Source organism: Onychostruthus taczanowskii, unplaced genomic scaffold (genome assembly GCF_017590055.1).
Source record: "Onychostruthus taczanowskii isolate IOZ18803 unplaced genomic scaffold, ASM1759005v1 scaffold248, whole genome shotgun sequence".
NCBI classification, from domain to species: domain Eukaryota; kingdom Metazoa; phylum Chordata; class Aves; order Passeriformes; family Passeridae; genus Onychostruthus; species Onychostruthus taczanowskii.
This window is the reverse complement of record NW_024499774.1, coordinates 58897-76243: the sequence shown is the minus strand read 5'-3', so window position 1 is coordinate 76243 and position 17347 is coordinate 58897. Positions and strand designations below refer to the sequence as shown.

The 17347-nt window shown below is 36.3% G+C and overlaps 1 protein-coding gene across 3 annotated transcripts in view; it reads right to left on the bottom strand.

Moving 5' to 3' along the window:
- Positions 1 to 17347, bottom strand: part of VPS41 (VPS41 subunit of HOPS complex) — a 112247-nt gene that overhangs the window by 36912 nt on the left and 57988 nt on the right. For all 3 annotated transcript variants that reach the window (XM_041406310.1, XM_041406311.1, XM_041406312.1), the window contains 4 exons: positions 11859 to 11978; positions 8281 to 8427; positions 7027 to 7093; positions 391 to 488 (listed from right to left, as the gene is read on the bottom strand). In XM_041406310.1, coding sequence (XP_041262244.1) covers positions 391 to 488; positions 7027 to 7093; positions 8281 to 8427; positions 11859 to 11978 — 432 coding nt within the window. The remainder of the gene's footprint in view (positions 1 to 390; positions 489 to 7026; positions 7094 to 8280; positions 8428 to 11858; positions 11979 to 17347) is intronic.

Below are 17347 nucleotides of genomic sequence, written 5' to 3'. Positions count from 1 at the left end.
GCTCCTCTTATGGCCAAACAAGATTCTTTATTTCTTCTGATGCAGAAACATCAGGAAGAAAGAGAGAAAACGAGAGAAAAGAGGTGGGGGCGGGGGGGGGAGGGTGCATGTAGGAAAGGAAGGAAGAAATAGCAGGAAGGACTAGCTAGAGACCTTCTCTGCATTCTACAAGAAAAAAGGGAACCCAAACATGATTTCTGAAAGGTAAGCACATTAGTTTTCAACTTTACCTCCACTGACCTTGTTTTATGGATCAGAGACATTTCAAGCACTGTTCACTACCAGCAGACTACAATTTTTTTCTCAGATAATCATATTTGTATGACTAGTTCAAGGCCCAACTCACAGGCCAAATGAATGTTGTGAAGAAACTCTGAGATAAAAAACTACCGTTTTTTCGGAGATCTCCTTTACATATGACAGTATAACAAGCTGGTCACAGAGAGGTGCAAGTCCACTGACGTAGAATTCGGTGTCAAATTGGAAAACTGAAATACAGGAAAGAAAAACAGACTTAAAAACATGAACGTGTATGAACTACTACCTAAGAAAAACTCACTGATTTTCAGAGACAATCAACAGCATACAGCTCCACTTCAGAGAGCTGAAGACTCAACACATATAGCAAACCCAGAGATTTCCCAGTTGGATCAGATGAAGATCACATTTAACAGATTAAATTACATTAAATCTTCCAAAAAGAAATGTTTGTGCTCCAGGATATGTTAGAGATGAAACATCTGAAATGAAGGTGCAGTCTGATTTTCAGTAATCACACTGAAAAAGGAAGCAAAACAAAAATCAAACTCAATAAAACAAGCAGTAAGTAGTACAACTTCACTGGTTTGCATATTCACAGCATGTTCACGTGGCCATAAGAGAATTGCACCTGCTACATCTATTGGTATACAGGAAAACTCAAAGATCATTATTTATTTATCATCACTTTAAACATCACAGAATATTTTACCGATACACTCATTACAAAGAAAACACAGTTCATAGTACCTTTTCTTGCTCATTAAACTGAAAACATAATTTTCTGAAATTGCTCTTGAAATCAAGATAGTTACATGAGATTATTTCAATAAAGAAAAACAGAGTGCTGAACTGTATTTACAAGAAGACTTAATAAATGAGACCTCTGCCACAGAAACAGCTCTTTGTTTTTATTCTGCTGGATTTACAATGCACCACTTTTTGTGAGCTCCTCTCTCATGGGGACAAAAACAAGAATCATCCAAGTGCTTACATTAGCAAGCCTTGCAACTATAAGCTTTTAAAAAAAATCAGATACTTCATTATTTTCTCCCAAAACATGGTTTTAGGAGAATCTAAGCATAAGTAAGAAACAAAAAGTTTCCTTCTTTACTGTTTAGCATATTACACTACTAATATATATATATATATATTTACTAAAATTTACTAGTGAGGCAAACAGAAAATACAGTACAATGACATTAAAAATAAAGCTGATTTTCTTTAGCTAAGATAATAAGAAGGAACAGGAGAAATAATTGTCCTCCCACAAAAGGAGAAAAAAAATACAATGAAACAGAGTATATATTTGACACCTGTCTCTCTGTGAATAACCAAGCACTGTTTTTCTTTTAATAACTGTTGACACTTTGGCATGACTGAAGGACCACACTACAGCACAAGGGTAGAGCACTCAATCCGTTCACAGAGAAAAGGTTCACATGTGTAACCATGTACATAATTATCTTGTTCTAGCCTACAAGACTGATGAGATTACTTTGATTGTGTCACATGTTGCTCTCAGCAATGATTTTAAACAAATCAGTTCAAAACCAACTACATACCTAATTCTCAGTTTAAAATTTAGTATTTAGCATTTTAAAATAATATGGAAGGCAGGAGAAAAAACATGGAAAAGAAAAAACAAAGTGAAATCCATAATACTATCAAAGAAACTTTAAATTCAGCTTTATGGAAGGGCCAGGAGAATGCTCTCAAAGGCATGTAAAATACTGTGGTTTGTATTTGAAGAGGAAAACAGCAAGGTGAATTATCATTTATAATGATTATAGAAATAGCTTTAAAATCCATGTGTGTTTCTTTGTCTTATACTAGAACTTAAGTCCCTTTTGCCAGTGAAAATGCTTGTAATACCCAATGTAATGGTGTATTTAAGATCAAGCAGAAGTACGGATCTGTGAAACATAAATAAACAAATAAAAATCACCACTTCAGGTTTTGTTTTTGAATAGAATATAGTTTCCTTGGTTTCACTATCAGCTTTCTCTTAGCTCATCTTTCTCAAGAGGCGCTGTTGAAACACAATGCTCTAGCTCTGCAGCTACAGCCTTGAACAAAGAATAACTGGCATAGACAGTGCTTCTTGACCTGATAAAAACCTTTGATGCTGCTAATCAAAAAAGTCCTACTGAAAAAAGAAGATGGAAGTAACAGCTGCACAGAACAATAATAGGTTAAATTGACTTATTCTCTGGACACTGTGTTGTGATCAAGGAGGAAAAGAATCCAACATAAAAGGCAATGCAGAAATGCTGTTAATTTGAAAAGGATCCAAAATAATTAAAACAAATGTAGTATTGAAGTAAATGGAAATGACTGAGGTATGGCCATGTGTCATACATGATTATGCCTGTCATAAGAGAAGATAGAAGATAGGCTGACAGTGGATCTACTCCATGTTCACCATTTATGTACAGATGTCAAATAAATTACCTGGAAGCAAAATGAAAAAACCTGTAAATCTTTTTTGTTGCTCATTAAATGAAATGTATCAAATATACCAAAATACAGAAATTAAACTATATATGCTACAATAGTTACCTAAACTGCATAAAGCCACTTCTTCTGGAATTTAAAGATCCACGCGTACGTGACAAACTGTAACTAAAAGGAGCCTATATTGTTTAGTCAAACCTCTAAAAGCAGCCCCTGCTTTAACACAGCAGATTTTGAAGAGTAAAACTTTGGTTACAGTCAGAGCGTTTTACCTCGGATTTCACCTAAAAGCACTAGTGGTGGAGATACCATCTTGAGAACTCTTAAGGGCATGGTGCACTGTGACTTACAACAATGAATACAAATTTTGCGGATGTTTTTAGTGAGCTAGTAATTTATGCAAACCAAAACAGAATACAAAATGGCATGATTTGATTAGCTATTATTTTGTGCATGGAGTTGCACTTAACGTAAAGTATAACTTTTTTTTTCTCTACAGTATGTGAATTCAGTTCCACCTAGAGGACAAGAAAAGGCCCCACATAAGTATCACTTAAGCTACAAAGCTGATTTTCTGAAAAACTTTTTTTTTCCATTGAACCAAGAAAACCTTGCTAACCAACAGGAAAAATATGCAGTCTTGAAGAATTTTGGGGCTTAGAGATTCTGAGGTTTGATGACAAAGAAGTCAAAATCTTGAAGAATTTTGACTCATTTTATGAAGTAATTTCTAAATTATAGGTTTGGCTTGTGGCAAAACAGATGAATGAAAGTCTAAGTAGAATGAACTATATAACTAGGTTTGGGTTTTTTCTTCTTTTTTTTTGGCTTCTCAGAGTATAGCAGACTTGCTTCAACAAAATGTTTGCATAAATCACCTTATGAAGTAAATTTCCTGATTGTCACATTCATCAATTAAGCCTTACATTCTGTCTACATAAAGAGAAATTGTTGGCACATTAGATCCCATTAATCTCACTTTACAAACAAGAAAATAAATATTCTCATGTATACAGATTGAAATGTGCAATCTCAATGCATGATACTGACTTGCCATGCAGGTGTGCAGCTACTCCCTTTTAAAACACACAGATGTGTTGTTACAAGCATAGCCTTGAAACATGTAATTTTTAAATCAGAAATCTGCTTTGTGGGAAATTTGGTAGAATGCAAAGGGAGACAAGTATTCAAGAGACATTGCTGCCTGGCTGGTACCTGGAATTAAGCTGAGATTCCTCAGATAAAATGTGGACAAAAATAAATTGAATAGAAATTCTCTAATCAACTTGAAGTCTTTTACATACTTCTCGTGTTAATCTCTATTTTCTGCTATCATTAACAACCTGAGTAACTTAAGGCAGAGATAAAGTACTTCTCCATGAAAGTATATAAAATTCTGACAAGGCCAAGGAAGACTAGATTACCTATTTACCTTTGAAAAGACATTATATTAACTGGAAAGTGTAATTAGTTATTTAGCAATGAGCTTGCTCATGGGTTCCAGTTGAGGAAGGGTTCCCTGTTCAGACCAGAAGCTGTGCAGCATTACAGCTTTTGTACATGCTTCAGGAGTGAGCACAGAGGTCAAGCACTCTTTAAGAAGGATCACAATGGTATTTAGTCTATGTTAAGCCTGTAATTCAATACCAATACTTTCTAATCAATACACCACTTCACAGCAGTTGCTGACAGAGCTAAACTGATAGGATCTGCTCAGCTAACATATGTTTAAACCTAAATACAAACACTCACTTGGAGTTTATGTTTGACACTGAATGAAGACTCACAGAGGTAATGAACTGTAGGAAAAACAATAGCAAGATTACTGAAGAAAAGCACCACTAATATACTGAAAGATGTAAATTAAATTAGCAATGTCACATGGATTTCAGTACGTGAGAACTGTATAATTAATCTATTTTCTCTTACAGATAATCACAGCATTATCTTCTTTAAGATAAAACAGCTAGAACAGTTCAGTAACTTTAACACATTATGAGGTTTAGCATCACAGCAGATACTGAAATTATTTCCCACCTTAGAGTAAGTATCACTAATTCGTGAGACAGAAACAGAAGATGAGGAGGTACTTCATTAAACAGGATCCTATGCACCTAAACTGCAATGCAGGAAACACTGTTTCCTTATTCACTTTGCTGCAAAGTACTGAAGAAACATTTATTATCTACTAATGCCATCACAGTTTTCTATGATACCACCATGCAACTCAGGGGCCCTCAGAATGGCTTTAAAACAGCATAAACCTGAATCTGTTGACACATGACAGGACACTGTTTTATCATAGGCTCCATATGTATCACTCTGCTGACCAAAGAAGCAACTATGAAGTTTCCTGCTCCACTTCTGGTTTTCTTTCCAGGTGAAAAATTGTAAAAACAGGGAGAAAAAAAATTAAAAAATACCACACCACTAAACATGACAAAAGTAACACTGTGTTAAGGGTTTTGCTTTTTCTAAGTCTGTTGACAAGATGTCATGAATCAAAATATCTGAAGGATACTCACTTGTCCTTGCATTGAAGGATTATATTCTTGCCTTCTATAAATTCTTTACTTTATGCAAGTATATCAATTTATGCACTCACTTGGATATTAGTGGTCTTGCAAAAAAAACTACACTGTTTGCAGGTCTGACATAAGATCAGACTTTCCAGCTACACCTTTAAAAAGTAATGATGAAATAAAATTGAAATAGATGTTATGGTATGACATACTGTAGACAAGAAGACTTTCAATGTGACTATACGAAAGACTATTAATTTATACTGAGACTTGAACAAACAATGCTTCTCTCTTTTCTGTCCCAACCCTCCCAAGTTCTACAGTGCTGTGGATGGCAGAGCAATTTAGCAGAGCAATTTCAGTGCTTTGACTTGAAACCAGAAAATAAAATCTCAAGAACATCATTAACAGGTTAAGTGAGATAAAATACCAGCTCTCTAGACTACAGAGGAAACCGCAGGCCAAAAAGTTACTTCCACATAAATCTTTATCCTTCATGTCTGCACCTAAATAGCCCAATAGCAACTTTTTATGTTTTTGAATCAAGTTCCAATAGACAGTCACCTAAAACTAGCACCATCTGTATAAGCACATTATAGCTGAAACAGAAGTTACTTCTGTTCACTTGTCAGTATGTGACCAAACCCATTGAGTTATTTTCTAAAAGCTACTTACAGGTACAGAAAATATTATATACAAGACCTGAGGCTAAAACTCATGACCAAACTTTTCCTTGATAATATTATTGTGAATATCCTAGAATTCTGCAGTTAAATAGTCTGTTTGCCCTATGTAATCCTAAACAACAAATAGCTTTCAGGTCTCAGTTAATTCTCAGGCACACCACGAATCTCTCAGTATTCAGACTCCCTGCAGAACTTAACAAGTCTCTTAGCTGATTTTCAGAAGCTATTTTAGAATAGTCCTTTCCTGAAATCAGAAAACAGAGCATACGCACACATATGCCATATACCACTCCAAACTGACATGATTCAGGATCTTGCTTGAACATGCTATCTACAGTCTCCTGTTACTTCAGTCATGGGAGCACCAAAGCCTAGAAACTATTGCCCACTCTGGTCTGCAGAGTCAGAGGGCCTGTTTATCTTCCCAGCACTATCTGTTCCTACATACTTCTTTTCACCAGCAGACACTTCTGTCGACAGTTGTGACTTTTTGTTTACATCCCCACTTCCCTTCCAAATTTTCTTTGAATTCCACTTTACTTTGTCAAGAACTTTTCCAATAATCAGTAACAATAAAAATTTATTCACATCAGATTAGCTAGAAAAATAAGAAAGCAAATGAAAATATGAAATTCAGAAGCCAAGAAAGGAAACAAAAATAAATTAAAATCAATTTCCTAGCACTACACCAGATATTTTTATGGGGGAATAAAAAAAGAGAAAAATGTTATGAGTAGTACAGTCAAACAACATATAATCAAATAAAGTAGTATCTATTTTCTCTTTACTGCTACACTGACCATCAATCATTTAACCAAGATGAAAAGCCAAGCTCTCTAAAGGAATCTGTATGAAGGGAAAGTTAAGGTATCCACTGTTCACACAAGAATCTCTGATATTACATCATCACAGAACTTAAGGTTCTCTAGGAAAAAGCCCTCACACCTAGGCAAGAGGGCATTATGACAACCTCATCAACCAAAAATGAGGAGACATTTTTGTTTCAACTACATGTAACCTCCAAAGTGTAACAGTTTTGTTCTGGCTAGAATGTAGAAGACTTTTAAAGCTTTTTGAAAAAGAGTGAAATCTCACAACCATACCTATTTCCACATAGCGGTTTGGTAGATCACGCATTTCACTGGCATGCCGTTCTTTTACTGAGCAAATCTAGGAAACAAGAGATTTGAATTGTTATAAGCAAGCTGTAATTCCTAAAATGACACTAACTTTGCCTCAATAAGAAAAGCAGTTTCTGGGAATTCTCCAACATGGATTTCTCTATTTTGAAAAACACAAGTTGTGAAACAGTAATGATCAGTAAAGCATCAGTAAAGAAAACCACATGGAAAAGTAGTGGTTGTAGTTCACAGCCTTACAAATACGCTGGGAGAAAAGAGGACCACATAAAAGAAATATGAAAATACATGCCTACTATGGTTTCTTCACAGAAGTATTTATTTGAGTTTGGTTTTGGTGTCTTCTCACACTTTGTGTCTCATTACCTTTCAAGGTACCTGATTCTTATTCAGTAAGTTTGCCATTGCTCCTCGCAGTTAAAAGAGGGGAGTATGTACATACAAACAAATGCAAATAACGAAATGTGAAGCACAGGCAAATAGAAGGGGGAAGACAGATGCCAAACTTAGGACAAACCTCCTCATTTATAAAACTCTAAGCTTAATGCTCAAAAGCTTTTTACATGTCACCTACCTTACTCCACCCTCCCTTTCCATCTATTCCTATCAGGCACTTTTAATTTCCTACTGTGCAGTGATGCAGCAGTATGTTATTAGAAAGCAGCTAACAGGCTTGTAACAAACTCATGTCATGTGCTGGTTTGAACAAATGATAATCAGTCTGCACCACAGAAGTTTGAAATGCCAGTTTCCTGTTGAAAGATAACAAAACCCTAAGCAGTCTGTCCCTCCACCCACCCATTTTTTTCCCCCCATGGTTGACCAAAATCATGTGGCCGTTTTAGCAGCTGCAACCTCCTCAGCCCCCAAACCAATCCCCTCCAAAAATACCTCATGGTAAGTTGTTCTTCCTTAATGCCAATCCAAATAAATGAATTCAACAGCACACTAAAAGCTTTCAAAATCTCTCCAAGGAGTGAAATGTCCCTGAGGACTACATTCACTGCATGCTCTCACACAGAGATCTGTCTGACCGCTGGGTGCCTATCACTCCTCCTCCTCTTGAGGGTCGGTCCAATGACATTTCTAAGGCAGCAAGAGTTCTGAACGCTGGTCAAACCAAATTCTATTTTTTTCGATTGTCTTTACTTTTCAGAAACAATCCTCTGTTTGTCTGTGATAACAGCAAGCATTTATTACAAAGACAGGTAATTGCACCTTTACTGAATTTCCCCAGCCAATAATCAGTGTTAAATTATCCTTCCAGCAAAGGCTGCAGGGATACATATCTGGACGAAGGCTTATGTCATCTCGAGGCACATTGGTAATTCTTTGCTTGGAGATCATGTCAAGTATCTTCACGCCCTGGAAGTTTAAAAACAAGAAAACTTTATTCAGTATGACAAACGCCTACTCACTCACCATTTTGTACGCTAAGGCAGTCAGAGCAGTTTACGGCATAAATTTCAGAGCAGGACTGAGTGTGCCACCAGAAAAAACTATTGATGCAAAAACCCATCTAACCCATGAGGTGATAAAAGGAGTAAAGGGATCAGAGTAATTTAGGTATTTTAAATTCAAATGCCAAATAAAAAGACATAATAAGTGAATGAGTGACAGACTAGTAATTCCAGTCATGAACCAGTTTGGCTTATAAGGCTGGTGCTACTCCTGGAGAAATAAAAAGAATCCCAGCTTTTTCACAACAGTCCCCGTAGAGACACAGAAATTTCCACCTTGGGAAGAAAAAAAGCAACAGCAGATTAACATAAATGAATTCAGTCTCAAGACATACATTTCAATTCTTATATTAAAACTGAAAAGTGAGCATATTTAAACAATGCTTGGTTTTATATGCTGTGGTTTTTTTACTCCCTCCTCAGGAAATCTCTTAAACTAACAGAACAAGAAGTTAAAAAAGAGGAAGATTAAAGTCATTTGAGAGACAGAGGCAAAAAAACCCAATAATTAGATTTTTCTGTATCATTTAGACAAGGTAAGCTATAACCTTTCCAATAGCAAAATGGAGGTTAATTTCATATTAAGTAATTACTTGTTCTTGGTAATTTAAAACATAAGTCTCTAAAATTAAGTATTTTAGTAGGAACTTCTTTTCTGCTCATAGATCTTAGAGAGTGAGTCTTCAAATCACAGAAAAGGGGGATGGAAAAGAACTTGAAGGTCAGCAACCATGATGCCATGCCATGTTAGGATTTTCCTAGTGGCAAAACTGATTTTAAAAATTCCCCTGCCTATTGCTGTTCCCCCCATTGAGAGTTCCTATGTCCTCAGCTATACAACTGTTTAAAAGTCACGGGGGGGGTCATGGTCTAAGCCAGGTTTTGCCTTTGTTTTTAACCACAAGGTATGAGGGTGGGTGTAGGAATTTTTTTCAGCGATCTTTGTCACTGAAGAACTGTGAGCATGGAACACACTTCCACTAGCATCTCATCAGCTAGCAGACATCAAGGTTTCACAAACAAACAAACAAACAAACAAACAACCAAACAAAAACTTACCAAAACATCTGCAATGTACAGAACCCAGATCTCTAGGTAACATAAACAATCTTATCCTTTGTGTTTTCTAAGTGTATCTGATAAAATTTTTAATCTTGCTTGAATTGCATTTTAATAAAGTTGCTTTTTATAAATCTTATTACTTTGTCTCCAAGGATGACTTTCAGTGACCCATACCACACCCTCTGTTTTTCTACATGGCAGCAAATCTTGTATGGGATAGACCAGCTCCTGTTTGAAGTAGCTTTCAAACTAACAGTGTAGGATATTCTTTGGTTATAAGTGTTGAAAGACAGTTGTTTAATATAATAAGTTTCACATAAGAGTAAGTTATTTACAGTTATAATATCGTGTGATATAGCATGTTGCTTGCATAGGTTTACTTGCTTAGCATAAGTAGCTGGATTTTTTTTTGAAGTCTTGGGTGCTAAGATCTGAACTTACACCTAGATATGCTTTTGGCTGGTAATTAATTATTAATTAATTTTCTTTTTAGTAGCTGGTACAGTGCTGAGTTATGGATTTATGGTAAGAATAATGTTTATTATGCATTCTGCCTGTGAGCAGGTGCACAGGAAGTGACCAAGGAATCAAAAGGGTTGGCTCTTTGGAGCTGCCCACTGAAAAAGGACTCTAGTCCTTGAAGTTAAAAGTGTGGGGTGGTGTGTATCTGACTCCTTGAATGGTGTGAGAATGCTTGAGCAGTGGCTTCTCCTCTAGCAGGTATGCCATTTGCATCATGAAAGGCCTTCCACAGTCAACTTCCCATCATGAATGAGCTAAAACCTGTCCAAATGGGAGTCCAGCAGCCAAATGCCTCTAAGGATTTGTCCCTCAGATGTCTCAGTTTGCAAAACTTGCACTATTAGCCATGGAGGAAGGAGAAGAGGGAAGGAGAAGCAGAAAACATGGGTTACCTATGCATCTGAAAAGCAGAATTAGACCTTGCCTATATATGAAAACTAGGTAGCCATGCACACACAGTAGGAAGCAAGGCTATAAACATTTTCTCTGATTTGGGAAAAAAAAAAGTGTAACACAAAACCTTGCTAGCGAATGGAGTTTAAAAAGTTAAAGGGGAAGAGAAAGGGCAATAACCAAATATGTTAATCTTTTGGAAGGCAAGTGTCATTTTATTTTTCTTTGAAAGATAGGCCCTGACCATGGCTTTTTGTCTCTGAGAGACGGCTCTCAATGTTTTATCAGTACTCTGTGTTCTGCTGTGGCACATCATCTCTAGGGATAGCTCTTGTCCTATCCATTCCAGTAGATATCTAGAATATGTATTTTAGTTGTATGGATCTGAAAAGAATAAAACCTTCAAATAACCTAATGTTATGTCAGTCAAGCCCTCAATGAAGCTTCCATTCTAACAGTTATTAAAGGGAAGCAAATAAACAAAGGTCCAGCTTTAACAATTTCATACCAAACTGGTTTTGAAATATAAAAAAGAACAACAGCTTTAAAATATTTTAATAAATGCCTCCCTTTATGATGGAAAAACAATAGAAAAAAAGCTAGTGTCTCAGAAATACTTTCAACACATTTTAAAAAATAATGGAATTTAGACATGATACACATTAAAAACATATCCCTCACTGCTGAGCTGCAAAACATAGAGCTTAACCCATCAATTAGATATCCAGTGATAGGTGAAATGCAACACTCAGAATGAATGCAATGGTTTCCTTTAAAATTATACTTAGAACAAAAGGAGCCTATTTTCTTCTAAGTCTAACTTTCTTCTAGTGCCTAACAAAATGAGAAATTATTACTGTATTATTTTATAATCTGCAACACTGAAAGTGCATATGACAATGTCATTTCAGTGCCAATTACAAAATCCAGACAGTTTATTTTTTTTTTCAGGGGGTGGAAGGGAGTGGAGATGTTCTATTATTTATATAGAGGAGAATTACATAGGCATTCCTTCCTCAGTTTGCTTCAATAAATTGCATTAATCAAAATTCTAATAAATAATAGTGTACATTAGTGATCACCACAGCAGTATGTAGAGCTACTTTCCTAATTTCTTCAGAAGTGGCAATCATATTGGAGACCCTGACTAACCAGCAGAAAACAACAGAAGAAATTGCTGTTGAAAGAATTTCAAAAGAAATGACATATAAACCACTATCCTTCAATGCCTTTTACAACCAATTCTACCAATTCACAGTTTTTCAACTGAATATTCTGGCAATTATCATTGAAAAATATCAATAATCAGTGTAACACAGAGATTTTCTTGTACATGTAATGGAGGTGAAAAATACTTACCATATTATTAGCCCAAGCAATTAAGTGCCCCCTCCATTTTATATTTCTTATATTTCCTTCCCCTTCATGTAAAACTGAAGGCTTCCATCTATTCATCCAACCTCTTTCATACAACAGCAACTATGAAGAAATGCAACAATAAATATTTCTTTGACAGAGTACTGTATGCAGACATTGAAGTTATTTTTTCTTCATTATCCCTTACTCTGTTTGGATTTAAGGGCAATGAAAAATACACACCTATCACAAAACAAAAGCATATGCTATCAAACATTTTGCTATATATATTACATCAAGCATCTTGTATATTACAGAATTCCTGTTAAATTTAAACAATATTAATAAGAAGGCCTTTCATCAAGTTTCTCCAAAGAACAGTAAGTATAATTATTTACTTTTTAAAGACAAAGAAATTAAGGTATTTCAGAACCTATGTCTACAGCACTAGTGACAACAATTCAGAAAATTGTTAAAGAAATCAGATCATCTCACATTCACTGATCTTGACATTAACCAATCTTGTTATAGGCTCCTTCCCTCCAAAAAAACCACAGGTATTCAAAGAAAATTAAAAGATCCCCAAGCCTGTGACCTGTTGCTTGGCTTCATGTGGAACTACACAGCCTCCCACAGGGGTCTAGATATGCTGTGGTTTAGTTCCACATGTGCAAACTGCACTATACCACAAGTGCTGCTGATTGTAAAACTTGTGTGACTGGTAATCTCAGGTTCTGCAACTAAGGAAGGTATTTTAGAATATCTAAAAGTATAAGAGATGTTATGAGATGCTTTTCAGCAGCAAAGAAAAACCCAACTACATGCAGAAAGTCTGCACAGAAAGACAGCCCATATTGGTTGGCTGAAGCATGGTGCTAATAATGCCAAGGTTGCAGGTTCGATCCAGTTATGGGCCATTCACTTAAGAGCTGGACTCAATGATCCTTGTGGGTCCCTTCCAAATCAGAACATTCTGATTTTGCATGTCTCATTAAATTATTTAATAGGATTATATGGAACTACTCTGAGAGAAGCAAAGTGCAGCACTTGGAGGGATACCTAAGTAAGAAGCTGAGGCATCTACCGAGATCATACTCTAAGGTATCACTCCTGCTAACTTTTGCATGAGTTTGAACATATGCACAACCTGAACATATGAACACATATGTTCAGGTTGTGCATATGAACATATGCACTGCCTGAACCCAAGCTCCTGAACTCACACCTCACACTGGAAAGTGTGAAATAGCTGTCTGCAAGGATTTCTACCATGCTAAAACCCAAATGGAGTACTCTTCTTGCTAACATTTCCTATCTAAGATCCAGCTGTATGCACTTTTCTATATATGGTTTCCCGCCACTTGTATTTGGATAAATACATCAAGTGTTAAGACATTAGTTGTTTAAAATAAGATTTTTACACAAAATATAAGATTTTAATGACAATTATCAGACTACCTGTCTCCCAAAGCCACCAGATGGCACCAGAAGACAAGTGTTTTCTCCAACAGTTTAAAGCAAACACTAGATAGGGTAGTCTATTGAGAAATTTTTGTGTGAATTGCACTGCAGATGTCAACTTTTAGTTCAAGCAAAGTGATTTTGCGTCCTTCACATAGGTCACATGAAGGCCCAACTTTTAGACAGTATAGATTTTTTTTCCCACATGTGAAAAGGCTACTGAGTAACTCTCACAGAACACGTTCTTTTACAGCTACCAGGGCAAGCCACTGAAAGCACCTACAAGTCAGTGCTATATGGAGGGATTTCCATTAGAAGACTGGTAGGTAGATGTTAAGCACAGGAGCAGCCCTCAGCCCAAATGAATGATCTCCACTCAGACACCAAAGACGCCATAAAAACTAAGTGCTGTGCTGATCCAGACTTGAAAATTACTTTTTTTTCCTAAGGAGAAGTTGGACAGAAGAAGAACTGCTGCTTGGATGTTTCTTTCAATACCATCCAATAAAGACAGCAGCAAAATACATGGTATTTGCATTGAGACTTACTGGACAAAGTTCAAAAAAGTGATGTGGATGATGTGAAAGGCTAAACCTAGCTGATGTCAATTATATTAATTGTACTTGGAATTTATCCTGTTTGTGACTGAATTGTGATTTAAATTAATTTATTATACTCAAAATCCAGAGCAAATTTGGTATGACACTGCATCTTTTTTTGTTATTCATGTTTTGTGAACATCATGCTTGTTCATGACTCTGAATAACAAACTGCAAGGAAAAGTAAGCGATCTGAGAAAGAACTGGTGAAGAATGAAGATGATTTGAAAAATCCTGCTTCCATCTATGATCAACCCTAAGAACACAAGCTTTCAGATCATGGCAGTAGAAGACAACAGGCGGGTATCACCTGTAATAAGGATGGAAATTGAATCACTGAAACACCCTATCATTCCCCTCTTCAGATCAGCAACTGAAATAGGTCAAACACTGAGGCCAAAGGGCACTTCACATTGTGGCTTTAAAAAAAACGCAATCTCAAAATATGCTTAACTAAATTATCTTCAGTGCAATTATCTGCATGCTGCTGACATACATACTGTGATTTATTTATTATTTCTTAAAGCAATGACGCCTGGAAATTGAATTTGTGAACCCAGAACTTTCCTATGGGTTTTGGAACTGCTGTCTACTGAAAGCATCTCTCAAAATAAACAACCTAATTTCTTTCTTATTTTTCCTTTCTGTCTCCACATTGAAATACTGATCATACCAGAAGGTAATTTAAAACTTCAAAAGACTTGTAAGAAGAAATCCATGGTTTCTGGAGGCGCTCCTCCTACCACCTCCCTCTCTTTTTGGTAGGGGAAAAATATTTTAAGATTTTATTTGCCATAAGTCCTGCATTATAGTAGTCAGCGTTCACAGTACTTATATTTCAACAGCAGCCAAAATCCCACTTTCTTGGCTTCTCTGCAATAGAGTTTGTTTTCCCTGTTTTTCATTTGCTCTCATAAAACTTTCTAGTCCTTTGTTACATACAATACAGTTGTGCTTAGAACACTCTTCCAGTGTTGCATGCACCACAATTTGATAATGCAGCTAAAATAAAATAACCTTTAGCTTCAAGGTCCCCACCCACACTGTTTCACAGCACATTGCAATCTTCTGTTAGCTCACTAATTATTTTGCGAGTCCTCTTAGCTGTTTATGATTGTCCACCAGATCATTAAGAAAAATGACACACTGAAATGTATGAGACAAGAGGATGGAGCAGGACACTTTCTGGTTTTAAAAATAGTTGGATTAGAATACACATTTTGGATTAGTGAATACATCTCTCCATATCTTTTACTAACAGGAGATTAATCTACACCAAAAAAAGCTCAAAACTCTATTTTAGAGTGCATTCATGAAAGAGAGTAGATGAGTGCTTGGACTTAATGGAGCCTGTCATGCAATTAGCATTAACACTAATTACATATAATCCTGGTCTTAAATCATGTACAGGAATTCCCAATCCTCTGAACAAAGAGGTGAATGATTGCAACTTAGGAAGTATCAACATGGTGAAGTAATTAAATTTAATTTATTCTCACTGCCAATTACTAGCTTCAATATACTGAAATAAAAGATGTCTGTTCTCACAGAAATTTCAAATGAAACACACTTAATGATGCCTAGCATCACTACTTTGTTTCAACACAGTGCCTTCTGTGTAAAGATTTGAAGAAGTTTTAGTGAAGTGAAGAAAAAAAAAGACGTCAACTTTGTAATTGAAGAGCAGCTTTTCCATTCCCTACTGCAGAACTGTTGGATCAGTTTTTATCTCACAAAATGAAAATTAGAAAAGAAGTCCCTGTAATTTCCTTGTCCTGTTCTAAGTGTGAAGATGAGCCTACCTTTGGCATTTGTCCTGTGTTTTGGTGCCTCTGTCACCACTTTCACCTCAGCCAGCCAAGACCACAAAAATCTAAAATGCTATCTCCATGGTTACAAGTGATCACTACAGCTATTTATTGTTTCCAGCATAAAAGAAATATTTACAGGCATAGCCAAGACTAACAGATAGCAGACAGTAACACAGAACAGCATGCCTCATGAAGACTTACTGTTTAATAGTTCATCCCTAGGAAAACATACAGCAACAATAAAAAATTATACTTTGTATTTGAAACAGACAATGGGACCAGAATGAGCTCAAACAAGGCAGAGAATAATGTAAGCCTCAAGCTTTCAGCTGAAGATGAGCTTTCAAGATTTTGTCATAAAATGTTGTGTAGGGAGCTGGGGTGTGAACAGAGAGGAGGGAAGCAAGTGCAGCCAAGGGAAATCAAGCAAGGCAGCAAAGGCACACAGCAGCATCAGGAGGTATGCGATGGCAACAGTGAGAGATGAGACAGGAGCTACTGCTGTAGTTCACGGACAGAGGAGCTAGAAATTTTGAGATGTTTAATAGAAACAAATGCCACAGGACTTTTATTAGGCTTCACTTTTAATAACTCAACTGCCACATTCCAACTGTTGCCTATTCACAAAAAGCTACAGAATTAACACCTTGAAAAGCAAATCCCACCGTCTTGCAGGCAGAGACACAGTTCATACACTTAGATCCTCTTCACTTGCCACCTCAGTCAATGAAAGAAAGGGTTCTACACAGACATTTGTAAACCACACAACTATAGATTACATGCACATACAACTATGACCCATTTGCTTTACACAAACCAAATTTACTACAGCACAAGGAGAATTTTTGTTTTAGCGATAAAGAAGAAACGCTCATCCAAATACACATAAAGAAGAAATGTAAGCAAAAAAAAAAAATGCTTATTAAGCAAACAGGACATACTACATATCACAGTCTCATCTGCTCAATAATACGGGGTACATCTGGGCATTTTGCATCGCAGCAAGGAAATAACAGACCAGTAGTATTGTGGTTTGCTTGCTGCTACAGTTTATTTCCTACTTATGGTAAATTATCCAATGCATGGACAGAAATTGCCACAGTATTTACTCCTTCTTCACCACTTAAATCAGACCTTTGAGTATTTACTGAGTGACATTTTATAGCTTACAAAGCAATCTGCCTTTCTTGTCTGGTACTCTTCTACCCAACATAATGCCAAACAGCTGACTATGTGCTTTCTAAAAAAGGACTGCACTGCAAACAGCATCCTGACAATTTAATAATTTGTCAAAGTACTTCAGTTATTACAAAGTACATATCATAGGGTTCAAAGGTAAGGTCATCTGCTTACTCACCACACAAAGTGCATCTGCTGACACTAAAAAGCAACAATTAAAAAAAATATCTAAAACATTCCTTGGCAGATTGACTTTAACATAGAAATTCCACAACCCTTAACAGCAGTCACAGATCCCCAACAATGCTTTTCTCTTCCCACTTGTGCACTGTTTGCAATCACCATGCTTTCCCTGCGTGTGTTGTTGCTACACCTGGAGTGGAAAGAAATTTAGATTGTCTTGTTTTGCATTTCAGGCAAGAATTACCATGGGTCTAGAATT